The 13,858-nt window shown below is 33.7% G+C and overlaps 1 protein-coding gene across 1 annotated transcript in view; it reads left to right on the top strand.

Moving 5' to 3' along the window:
* Window positions 1-13,858, top strand: part of LOC128996195 (sodium/potassium/calcium exchanger Nckx30C-like) — a 204,626-nt gene that overhangs the window by 150,768 nt on the left and 40,000 nt on the right. The window contains exon 4 of the mRNA XM_054421334.1: window positions 1,381-1,568. Coding sequence (XP_054277309.1) covers window positions 1,381-1,568 — 188 coding nt within the window. The remainder of the gene's footprint in view (window positions 1-1,380; window positions 1,569-13,858) is intronic.

Consider the following 13,858-nt stretch of genomic DNA (forward strand, 5'->3'; position numbering starts at 1 on the left):
ATAAATCCAATATTACCAAAAACAGAACCATAATAAGCTTATCTTAAGTATTATATCACTACTAAAGGATTACTGACACTCTCTGCTTAATGTACTGTGAAACTCGTTTGTAATAAAGAGAACTGTATGATGTATCATTTTCATCAATGTGTGGGAGGATGAATCAATCAATTAATTAATGGATTAATACATTGGTGGACCAATTGATGTGTGTATGGATTAATGGATTGACAGACTGATGAATTTATGACTGAATATTTCCATGAACTAACCAATTGATATATCCATGGATGGATGGGTGAATGGATCGATGGATCGATTGATGGATGGATGAATGCATGCATGCATTAATATTTTAACAAATTAATGGGTTAATAAGTATACACATGTATTACATGATGGTTGGATGGCTAGGTTGGATCTGTTTAAACATCCAATCATTTTGGATTACAATCAAATTTCAGGTCAGTTTAAAATCGTCGGAAGTCCTCATAGGTTGATATTGGATTCGATTCGATCTAATTTTATAATTCTAAATATAGGTTTGAGCAAACCGTGGTATATTTAAACTGAATTTGTTTTATAAACTAATAATAGTAACTTCAACTTGTAAATGTAATTTCGGCCTGCTTAACACAGGTAATCTTTTTTTGCTACTTCTAGCTAGCAGAAGCTAATCAATGATAGAATTATTGTATTTACAGATGTGAATGGGGATATATCAGTCTGTTGAATAATATTTCAGTATTAACAGAATCATGCTAAACGGGAACTTCATTTGTTAGGGAGAGGGGAAGGTTTGTTTAGGAAAGGGTAAAGTTTTATTGGGTAAGGAAAATAATTATTTTTGATAAGCAAGATCATATGTTTTCATACATTGAAAATTGTCGATTTTAATATAGCTGTACGGATAATAGCTATTTTCGTACACAAGAGTGATGAAAAACAAAAAACTATACGCTCACATTTATACATTTAAAATCTGTTTAGATAGAAATCCAATATCTTTAGTAGAGTCATGTACTTGCTGTATAACAGCATTTGCCTGAAAATATTGCATTCGACATAAGTGTGGAAATCTCGCGTCAAGATCGCTATGGCAACAAAATCAATAACATTTAATCGGCTGCCTTGACCTTCTTTGCAAATACAGTGGAGGATCATGTTGTAGTTTAGCTGATTATAACTGTCCACATCTTGCATTGGCAGTTTTATGTTTGCTAATCAGCAACTGTGTTGTGTTTTAGGCAAAAAGGATGATAAGGCGACTCAGTTACACACTATAGCCTCGCTCAAGGTTTTGCTAGTCTCAACATTGGACTATACATTTTGAAACCCCAAAACCAAGCAAATGTTCAGTAATATGTTTTCGTGTTTCAGGCAAAGTGGACGAAAAGGCGACTCAGTTACACGCCATAGCCTCGCTCAAGGTGCTGCTAGACGCCACCAAGCCTCACAACGGGGCTGCCTCAACCTCGGCAGCCAATCATGTCCAATCTACCCTAGAGACTCAGTTAGCTCAACAGTCCGAGCCCAATGGAGTTGCCCTGGGAGGCATTGAACCTTTGGTAAGTGATCAAGTCCATTTTTATCCTCTCTTATATAGTTCATTTTATATCAAAGAAAGAAATCACTGCTACCTATAAGGAGTTGAGCCTCCCGAATTGACTTCTAGTCCAGCATAAAACACCCCTTCCAGTAACAATTCCTTGATTCAATCCTGTATAATATAATGTGGTCCTAACATGGAACATCCCTAATATTCCTTGTACAGCAGTACAGCCCAATATTCTTGGCTCTCGTGCGGACGACTGCCTTGCGATCTGCCTACATGTGCTTTGAGGTATCTTCCCCTGTATTTGGCTAGGAAGCTTTTAAAATGTGTGAACTCAAAATCATCGGTTTTATGCCATTAAAGGTTTTAAATTACGTTTACTGGGGTAATTTCAGTATTTAATAAATCAAATGTCTACTTGTAAAAATACCAATGAAACCGGAGCTGTGAAAAAAACACTAGCCTACAATACATACCTTTTGGGCTTGCAAAAAATCATGTTGCGTAACTCACAATAAATTCCTAATCTTGTGGAAAAATCAATCTTGGGAATAAATCAAAGTATTGTGGCAACAATGAATGTCAGCTGATCAGTAAAGAAGTAAAGAAAATAGAGCTACCAACTTATGAATTTATTTACTCGATACACAGTGTCTTTTGGGTTTTGTTATTTGGATTGTTTTAACAAACCTCCCTGTATTATTTATAATATCTCCATTATTACATGTGTAAAATAGATTTCATCTAAGTGATAATGCCGCAACCCCTAAGTCTAGCCTGAAGTAATGTGAAAAACAATCCCAGGCTCGTGCCTAGCGTCCTAGGACAAAAGAGAATCTGTAAAATTAGGCTAGATAAATAAATTTATCAAGTTGTTGTACACGCCGAGTAATTTTCCTCCTCAGACAATATCTGTTTCATCAGCACAACAGTCAAAACTGTTGACGGGAGGAAATTAGATCCTTCAGAATTAACCTAAAGGCCATTTCTGAGGCGACGTTCCTTTTTGCTGCCCAACTCTGTGTGTGGAAGTATAATAGTTCCTACAAAGGGTGTCTATGAAGTTTAACACGTTATGTTATATTATGTTATGTTATGTCTTCTCGATACGTTTATTTAGTTCAGGAACACATAACATGCGTATACTTTGGTATGTTGTGGCATTTTTTTTAGATTGTTTTTTTAACATTTGTACCTAATAAAACTACTCACAGAATATTATTACATGTTATCTTTTCCGTTTAACCCGTTATGATTGTTTATTTGTATTTAGTACAAACAACCTTTTCGTGGTTCAATTTTAGTTTGATATTTTTAATTTTAGTTTTGACCTAAGTGGTCATGAGAACCAGTGGGAAACACACAAGAAGAATTCATGTTGTTAGCTTCCGAATCTCTCCTTGTAAATATACATTTACTAAGAAATTTAAAATAATGGTTATTTAAAAACACTTTAATGAATTACTTTCTGTGTCCGGAAATCAGATTTGGTTTTTCAAAAATTAGATACCGATTGGCTTTGTCATTCACATGTAAAAGAGCATCTATTGTGCAAGACTGGTCTAGGCGTGGACAGATCAGCAGATGGCTAGGGTACTGAACAGACTGACTTAAGATCCTAATTTTAATGACTGAGATATGACTGGCTAGGGTACCGGTTTTGACTCTCAAACAGACCTTCAACAGGCCTCAAGATGACTATTTTGGTTTATTTAGAATAGATAAACCTTTGTAGAACAATAACACACAAATTAACACGTAAACTGTAAACAGAAACATTTGGCCAATTAATAAAAAATGTTTATGTGCGGAGACCTATACGGCATGGTGGCAGACTGATCTAAACTAGTTTTTTATCATTGTTGAAAACTTCCTTTGAAAGACGAAACCGGTAGACTAGACAGACTACAAGAAACACTCCAGCGGTAAAAAGGTTTCAAACCACTACCTATTATTTTTAAAACATATTTTTCACCACACAATGATTTTTTTAGCGGTTTTTCATACGTTAATTGGTGGCTGAAAGTTACGTTTTGCTGGTCATGCCAGCTGTCATCGTCATTTGGGGACCGAGCAGGCTTTTACATCCCTAGGGCCGCAAAATTTGCTGCCCGCTTACTTTCTTAAATCATGAATGCATATACACAATCAGTATCCATAGCATTGCAATAGAATTGTTTTATTGTCACCGCTGCCTAGCAACTATTTATTATTATTTTTGCTGATTCCTCATTTTTTTCTCCACATAACCTTAGAGTTGTAGTTCTGTTGACTATCAGTGTGCATTATTATTGTGTTGAATAGTGGTAATAGAGTATAGTGTGGTGAAAAATAGCGTTCCTACCACGGACCGAAATGGTTTTACAGCTCTCGATCGTTTTAAGTTCTCGACTTCGTGTCAAACTTAAAAATTATCTCGAGCCGGCAAAACCTCATTTTCGGCCCTAGGTACGAAATATATTATTCTATTTCATTTGTGTATGCATAGTTTAAAAGGTTTTTAATACAAACTTTTCCTTTTGGTTCTTTAGTGCGTTTAAACATGTCTCTTGAGAAACTTTGAACTTTCTTCGAAAAAGTATCTCTATGGATTACTGGTGGGTCATTATTATCAGGTACTGTACTCTATGTTGATACTGTTGAAAGAGCGGAACCACGAACATAAGTGCTCCTTAACTAACAGCAAGAATAAATAGTTGCATTTACATTTTTTCAACAATAATATAAGACTGGAGAATGGTTCTGTTGCATTTATGTGTCATAATTAGTCAAAACGTATTAACTATGAAAAGGTGTATTTAATTTATTAGACGCTCAGTACATAAAACAAAGTTCGTATTTAATACACAATGAATAAGTTATTTAATAAATATACGAGAACTTAAGAAGATAGTTACAACACTGAACTGCCTACTAAGCCAACTACTCTATTTCATTATTTCATTTTTTATCAGTGTTTTTTTTTAATGGAATTTCGATGAGTTTTCAAATGCTCCAAATCCTAGATTTGTTACTAGGGAATATCGACTTTTGAAAATAGCCATACAAAGTTTTGACATGCCAATTACTATTTTCTTGAATTTGAATACCTGTAATAACTTGAGTCCCGAGACAATTTATTTCTACCAGTGTTGGGTTATCTTAGCCAGGAATACCTGTTATATTAGGCTTCAAGATAGATTCAGCCGAGTTGTATGTTCCTCGCAACTAATCTACAACTAACACCACTGCTCTAAATTAACTCTTTGTTCTTACAGCGGCGTCTGTAATTGATGGCTTAGCTCTCTTGTTCCGTTAAAGGCGCTCTGGGACATCCAACAAAATATGCATGCCTTAATAACATTAATTATCCTTAATTGCTTGTAATTGTTTTTGTAAAAGAATTTTCCCTTTTCCTTCAAATGAGCTTAAATACGTGTGAGGTTTTATGATAGAGTTGGTAGGACTAGTTTTTTCGTTCCCTTACAATACGTTAGCTTGAGCAATATTTTTTCCATTTGTTTTATAGGCTAGAATTTGACTGATTGCTTTGTCCTCCAGTTTCGGTAGTGTGAAATTGGCCAGATTACTCTTTTTTCCTTAGTTTAGGGCAGTTAGCATTGGACAGATTTTAGCGTTTTTCATCCTATTCGGTATGTATATGTATGTATATGTATATATGGTATGAATATGTAATACTGTACACAATAGTATTTCCCTCCTCTTTGGTAAGGTATACCGAAGTTAAACTGTGCACTTAAGTCTCAGATTTAGGAAATTTTTTTTATATACAGACTTGTAATGTATAATATAGTTTATAATTTCTGGTATTTATATGTATTGAGGGTTTGGGGCACAACCCTCATAAACGTATCCATTAACCAATATCATGTAGTAAAACGTTCACCGGAATTGTTGATGTGTGCCAAACTTTAAAATTAAAATTGTGCACAAAAACTTATTTTTAAATTTCGTAAAAAAATACAGCTAACTTTATAATTTACCAACCCAAACGTGTAATGTAATAAGTATGATTTAGTAATAAATAACTCAAACATAATATAATTTTGTATTAGGTTAAAAGTTGAAACATTCATTGCAATATGATGTTTCAAAATAATACAAAATGTATAATTAGTTCCCTGTGTAAGGTAACCAAACACAGTAACGCCCAGACAATTACCACCAATACGGCAGGTGTGTGTCCCAATATTGATAAATCTAAATAACGCAATCCTAGTAATTAATAATAGTAATTAATAACTAAATAAAACATTAGTTATTGATCATAAGCCGCTATTGATGTCCCATTCGTAAAATACTTTATTCAAATTTTGAAAAAATGTATTGGTTATTATAATAAACATTTTTACAGATTTACAAGGCTGGAGCTCAGGCAGTTAAGGGTTGTGAATGTTTTTGTACAAATCACATACCGACAGATAAACCGAAAACGGAATGAGATAGGACACATGTTACTTTACATTTTTATTTCTTTTAATACGCTGAATATAACGTGACAAAGTTTGTTCATATGGTTTCAAGACACCCTGTATATATGTGTGCGTTAGCGCAACAAAGCGAACAAAAATGATCCGATTTGGATAAAATTTTGTACAAACGTGTAAACCTACTTTTTTAAGAGTTCCCGAACAACCTATATGTATAAATAAATTTGAACGGAGGCTGTTTTTGGCATCTTGGGACCTCAAAACGAAAAATTAAGTTAGTCCCGGGTCCAGGTTTTACCATGAGAACTACGGTAATAGGTTATTCCCTATATGGGAAATTCGCTGAAACTAACCACCCCAACTATACATTCGACACCCACTGTGTCATGTGCAAACTAATCGATTTTGTCACAATATTTTTTTTCAAAGACGACGAGTTACATCGTACATCCAGTGCAAAGTTCCATTTGCCGGAAACGGAAAGTATAAACTAACGTCGGTAAACAATACAAGCGGTGGTGCCAACAACAAAGTAATGTGCGAGCGTTGCCAACTGCGCAACGTCATAGATCGAAGCAACAAGAGGAAGAACTGCGATGATATACCGCTGTGACGACAAGCGCATAATGTACCTACTTATAATAACGTATAATAATATAAAGAAAAGATATCTACTTAAAATAATAAGTAATATTACTTATTATGTCTACTTATAATAGAATATTTCTACTGTTATGAAAATAAGAGTCTGCTGTTCTAACTGTAGTGATCTTTCTTCAATCGGTGTATCGTAGACATATTGCTGTTTTGATATTTTTAATAGGAATTAATCCATGCATTTAGCATTATTAGGCACGGCTTTAGGATTTAAACATTTATATTGTTTGAAAAAAATCAAGGACAGCTGGGTCCATTTACGTATTGCCAAAAGCTTTTGACTGTTCTCAGGATTGAACCAGAAACATTCTTACTTTTATTCTTAGGTATAACATGTATCATTTAATTTTATTAATTATGTTTTCAAAATGAATTAGCTTAATGACTAAAATGGATAAGGAAACGTGTTTTAATTTAGGAATAAGTGTACTGTATTTTTTTACAGATGAATTTGTTTTACCTTAAAGGATCAAGTTTACATTTTCCGAACAATAATCGAAATTCGCTTAAATTAATATATCCTTTATAAATAATAACAAAAATCAGTTACCGTTCGTCTTGGAAGTAAAATACAAATGTTAAAATATTTTCAATTACTTTATTTGGAGTTTTACTTTTCTATATGGATTTTATAATTTTATAGCATTCTGTCTGTCTTCTTGATCTTCATTTTCGCTTCATTATAGTTTATTTCCATCATAGTCACCAAATAATTTCATTATTAAGGAATTATTTTAGACTTTTCTTTAATAAAACTGCTTGCACGAACAGTAGGGGCTTATTGCTAATATTAATAATAAAATATTCTATAAGTTATAAAAGTGATATAGCCTAATAGAATTTTATTTAATAACATGTTTTATTTTATTATAATATGTTATCAAATCAAATTCTATTATATCACATTTACAATATTGTAATTTAAACTGTAATAATTATAAACTGTTAACATAATTATTGGTTAATGAATTTTGATTGACTTGTTTTGACCATTTGGAATGAGATTGAAATAAAGAAAATGTTACGGGATTACCTCTGGGGAATAGGTATTTGAAACCCGAGTCTTTCACTAGAGTGTCTCTCGTTCCAACCACTAGACCAACAGTCTCTGTAGAACCCCCAAACCGATCTAAAGCGTATTTCAAAAAGTCACTTTTTTCACTACCCTGTACTAGATAAATAAATCACCTCCAGTTTTTAAAAGTCCCAAAAACACTGCATTGTCCTGTAATGGTCGTGGTTCTCTTAATGAAGACTAAGTTATTATAGCTACGCAAGCCTCTCAACCCGTTTAGAAGTCACGTAAAAGATAGTAGAGAAGCCTTGGAACGGAACTTGAACGATAAAACTTGAGTTTCACGCAACTTGGGTATAACTCAACTTGCTTTATCTTGTATTTTTACAGGCGGTTGGGTATTTGTTCGGCCATTCAAAAGCACGAATAGCTGTTGTGTAAAAGCGTTAAAAAATTGAACGATCGTGAAAATATAACAGACGAAAATGATTCAATTGTAAGAGGTGGTTTCCATAAAATGTATCCCATTCTTTTTCTTCAGTAAAGTTGAACATTTTTTTGATCTTGTTTGGGGTGCACTTAAGGGGTCGGTTCAGTTTTCCGTCTTGGTACTGTATTTTAAATGTGGTATTTGTAGCTGGAAACTATTGTGAGAATGGAGCTATGTTATGTTAATAATAAAATTACAGAGGAGAGTTCCCCTAACCCTTTCTGTTTTCATTGGTTAATTGGAAAATCAGGTTAACTTTTAGAATAGTTCACGTTAGGGCTATAATATATTTACCAGATTTATCTTGTACTTTTACAGTTAGTAAGTAATTTTTAGGTTATTGAAAACGCGAATATGTTGTATAAGGGGTTTAAAAACTGAACGTTTGAAAAATATTTTTTAAGTAAGTTATTGACCAACGTGCAAAAATTTAGGGACCATTTTTGGAAGGTTAAATCGAAAATTGGTTTGTTTTTATGAGAACTGAGGCACAATAATATATAAGTAGGGTCAAGATTCAGTCACTTTTCTCTAGAAATTTTGTAAAAATCGTTCAGTTTACAGTAATTAATCATTATTTAGAGTTTTATTTTCATTATATAAGGCACAAACTGAGTAAATTTAATGCAAAACTGTAATGTACTGTGTTTTCTTTTCCACTAATTTTTTCTTTTTATTTATTCTTAATTTTTTCCTATTAATTTGTTATTTTTCTGCTATGATTCTTTGTAAAACCAAAATCTATGATGGTATTTTCATTTAAAATCGTCCATATTTTACCCTTCAAATCAAATACAAGTATATGCAAAGGTAGGCCTGTATGAGTTAAGGACATTAGCTTAAACGTGGATATGCAATTAAAATTACACCTCTAAAATAACAGTAAATGTGAATAAATAAGGTAAAAAACTATATAGAATTTCATTGGATATTCCAATCATCATCATATTCAGGATCAAAAATGAGTTTTAATGTTTCCTATGAGTGTGGAACAACCAACACATTACTAGTATCTATCTATGAACTTAGACAGCACCCACAAAAGATTGTGTAAATGTATAATGGATAGAAAGGAAAATAAAATCGTGGGTGATTTGATTCAACACTCTAATCAGCATTATGCCCTATAGTTGGAATAGTGACTTTTATAGTAACTGCCTATTTTATTTGATATTTTACAGTATTCAATCAATCACTTCTCCCCACGTTTTATTTATATTCATCAGTTTGTATTTGGGAACAATCTTAACATTAATTATATTACATTTCTATTCAGAGTTATTGCCATACAAGATGCTATTTAAAACTAAAATTCATTGATCTTAAGATTATGTTTTGGTGTGCAAAAATAAGCTATATAGTATACTATACGTGAATTTAAAGCCAAGGTTGCCAAAGTAATCCTTGGTCGTCTGCATTGCGACCGATTTCGACACACTGTGTCATCCTCAGGCAAAACTATACCCAACTGTTCAAAAACAAACTTCTAATAAAATCGCCCTGTCGAAAGTAAACAGATTATTAATTGGCTACACTCATCTGCTACACACAGCATTGTGTCCCCATCATCCTACATTGAAATAAACTTAAGATTTAAGGAATTTATTTCGGTTTTGGACCCTTTACAGGTTTAATCTAAGCAAAATTGAGTTCTATTGCAGAATAAACAGAGATATTGTCGCTGTAATAGACTAGCCTAACAAAGTTTTAATTTAATTAGAGCTCCTTCGTCCCTGCCCCATCTTCATCAACTTCTACCCCCTCCCCTCTTTATCACCGACCCCCCCACCCCTCTGTCACATCAGTCTTCCTTACTTGTCAATCTCAATTTGTATGTTTACTGCAATATTGATATAGTTCTTTCAAAAATATATATATTTTTCCAGGTTTAATGTTCGCACCGACGTTTGTACTCCATAACTCGTAGTAATGTTTTTGTGGTCCTTAAATCCTCTTTAATATGGCTGTATTTTGTTGTTGTAAGGAGGTAGGACGAGAGTAAAACCATTGACTATATAAACACTAACTACATTATTGGTGGAGTAAGAATCTAACTCTACCAACAATGTAGTTCCAATCTTTAACTTAGGTGTTCACTTTGCCCCATATATATTGACCTCAACGTCTATATTTACTGCTATATTGTGATTCTCTTAGAGAGTTAGTTTATTCTACTTCCACTGATTAGTTTAGGAAAAATTGTTGTAAAAATTGTAATTCAATCTGTTCTGTCAAAAGTGTTGTAATCCTCAATATGTTCTATTCGTCTACCTAAACCTTCTATCCTCCTTCATAATACTTTCTGCAATAAGGCTGATATTTGTGTTTTAAAGTGTAGTAGATTTCTCTTCTTTCACTTAGTAGTTCGTACTCCACTATTCTTCTATTAGTGACTTTGTTTTGATCCTTATATATCTGTAATCAGACCACCATTTTTAAAAGATGGATTTTTCTTCGTACACCAAGTAATTTATACTCCTCCATTTCCCATTATTATGATCTAGAAATCAACTTAATCCCCTAGCTTCGGTTGAAATTCTTATAATATCGGGAGATAAATACAAGCTAGACGTTATAAATATTGTTGTCTTTAGACAATATATTACAATTCTATATCAAACCGTTCTACAACATTCAATAATAAAGTTTTACCACTGTCTATAGTCTATGGTTCTTTGACTTCTTGTCGTGTTATATTCTCGTCCTTTATTTATTCGAACAAGTTCGCAAACCAGCATGATCGGACTATGAAACAGTGGTTTGTAAGGGATTTTATGGGATGAAAATAAGTTTTTCCATTGGCTGTACACAGAATTTCACGCCAGATTATCAGTTATGTTTTGCATTTAGGCTTGTATTACTGCGCTATCTGTTAATATAACAGCCTTGCATCAAATACGTTGGGTCCCACAGGGATTCATCTCATAAAGTAGGCCTACCGCTGATTTGATATATCAAATAATATCGTATCTGGGTTATTTACCATCAATCGTTTCATTAGTACGGTATATTTAGTTGATGGTGTACACTTAGTAAATACATTTTTGGTAATAAATGTAGTTTCAGAATAATAAAACAATTTGTTTATAGTCAATGGTTTTTCTCATGCTTGACCCTCAAAACAAATAACTCCCCAATTTCTCTAAACTGTTTTGAAGAGCTAAACAAAATATAATTCAGTATTTTCTTTGTTTTTACGATTATTGACTAAGCAGAAAATTTAAAAAATTAAATGTAAAATGCCCATGTTTTTTCTATGGAAAATGACTAAACTGTTGTAGTTTGCTTGTTTATCAATCTAACTCGAAGATTTATTGTAAGTATTTTATACTAACTTAATCAATGACCATTTTACAGTAAAACACAAATTAATAGGAGAACCCTGTAGCAGCAAACCTAAGTACTCGTCGAACCTAATGGTATTTAGCCTTATAGGGGAAGATTTAACCTGTTTAAGGAAATATGTGAGTGTAAATCCAATTACACTAACGGAAATTTACTTAGTTAACAGGTTTGCTGCGTCATCGGTATTTTTTCTAATATGGGAGGTTGAAACATAGGTAATGGAAAGAAAATCGTTTAATTGAAGAAATCGTAAGAAGAATCAGCAACCGAAAGCAGCTATTTCTGATAAAAGCTGAATTATTTTAATTTTAGCGAATTTCCCTATAGGGAAGTAGCTATTACCGTAGGTGGCACGGTAAGACCTAGACCCGGGACCGATTTACTTTATCATTTTGATGTCCCCAGAGGCCAAAAACACTATTCGTTAAAATTTTTATATATGTATATATATATAGACATATATATATATATATAGACATATATATATATATATATATACGTCCGTGAACGCGATAACTTGAGTAATTTTTTTCCGATTTTGATGAAATTTGGTTTAAAGGTGTAAAGCGGGATAAACTTGAATGAGTTCGCGAACCAGCACGATCGGACAATGGGAACGGGGCTTTACGGGGGGTTTTATGGGGTAAAAATTGGTTTTTCTCACTTTTGACCCTCAAAACACAAAATTTCCCAATTTCTCTTTAGACCTTTTTAAAGAGCTTAAAAAAAACAAATAATTTAGTATATAAAAGTATTTTTGTTCGATTATTAGTAACGGAGAAAATTAAAAAAATTGTAAATTTAAAATTCTTATTATTCTTATGGAGTTATTCTTATGAAGAATATTGTCAAATGTTGTAGTTTGCTTGTTTGTGAATATATTTTGATCAAACTTGGCAAATTTATTTATCTTGTACTAAGCTATCAATATTTTACTCAAAAACACACTTTATTAGTTTCCTTGTAGCAGCAAACCTAGGTACTCGTTAAACCTAATGTTATTAAAATATATTTAACTGAAAATCAATTCAGGCAAATGGAAATTCGCTTAGTCGGCAGGTTTGCTGCGGCGGGGGTATTTATTTCTATTTCAAACCAAATTTTGACATGAGAACGTATTGTTGGATCGAAAAATACATTGTCTTCAGCTAATTAGTAAAGAGGTAGATTAATAAATTAACGACACATATTTTAAGTTCATTTGTCACTCTTAAGTTACGCTTCTAAAGAAAAAAAGTAGTTTACAAGCGGGTGGTTATATTCAATTAAAATAGGTAAATGATAGTCGACGAACTAAAACAAATACGCTCCCTACCTAAACCGGATATAACCAACACATCCTATGTTAATGTTTCTTAAACAAGTTCTTAACAATTCAAATGGACGGTAGTACAAGGTCCATCACCAAAAAGTCTTACAATTTTCTAGTATTTTCGCTAATCCAATTTAAATACTTGTTATATGTTATTACCGAGAAAAAAGAAATTTACCATGACAACATCAAAATCTCAAAATTTTCGAAAAGACACATACAAGAATTACTCTACAATTTTTGAATTTTTATTTATATATAAACATGGCATCCCGTCAACTACCATGTGTGCACAATGACTCGCTGGACCACTCTCAAAAGTCCACGAAGTACCACCTGAAAACCACCAACAAAGTAAGAATATTGGGAATACTCAGATGTCTGGTACCAGAGAGAATACTCGAAAGCTCGAGCCAGGCCACTGTAGCTCGCCAAATTATGTCAACCCTCAGGGCCTCAATGACGACTCGGTCACTAGCGGAAGCTAGAGAAGGGGTGCGAAGAACAGTGTCAACGTACATTGCAGAAAACATTGGACAGCCGATAGAAGGAAGTGGAGTGATCTACTTCTGTCCAAACTGCTATGACGGCCAGCTACTGTCGGAACTGTTCCAAATGTTCAGATGTCTGGTACCAGAGGTATGACGGGGAAGTACTAGGAGGAACTCCGGATGGGGATTGCCACGACGATCTCGCCATCCATTGTGGTGTGGGTATCGATTGTATCGGTGGTCCTGTGTATGTTCCTGATGATGTCGAGGGTTGTTGGGACCCCGCCGTCCATGTAGAAGTTGTCGGTGGATTATACAACGGACTCGGTGGACCTGGAAGAGACTCTACTCCAGGTGGGCCGTACATTTGGAACAGGTCTGATAGTAGCTGACCGTCGTAGCAGTTTGGACAGAAGTAGATCACTCCACTTCCTTCTATCGGCTGTCCAATGTTTTCTGCAATGTACGTTGACACTGTTCTTCGCACCCCTTCTCTAGCTTCCGCTAGTGACCGAGTCGTCATTGAGGCCCTGAGGGTTGACATAATTTGGCGAGCTACAGTG

This window comes from Macrosteles quadrilineatus, unplaced genomic scaffold (assembly GCF_028750875.1).
Source record: "Macrosteles quadrilineatus isolate MER2022 unplaced genomic scaffold, UCM_ALF_1.0 Scaffold_6__1_contigs__length_79288215, whole genome shotgun sequence".
Lineage (NCBI taxonomy): Eukaryota > Metazoa > Arthropoda > Insecta > Hemiptera > Cicadellidae > Macrosteles > Macrosteles quadrilineatus.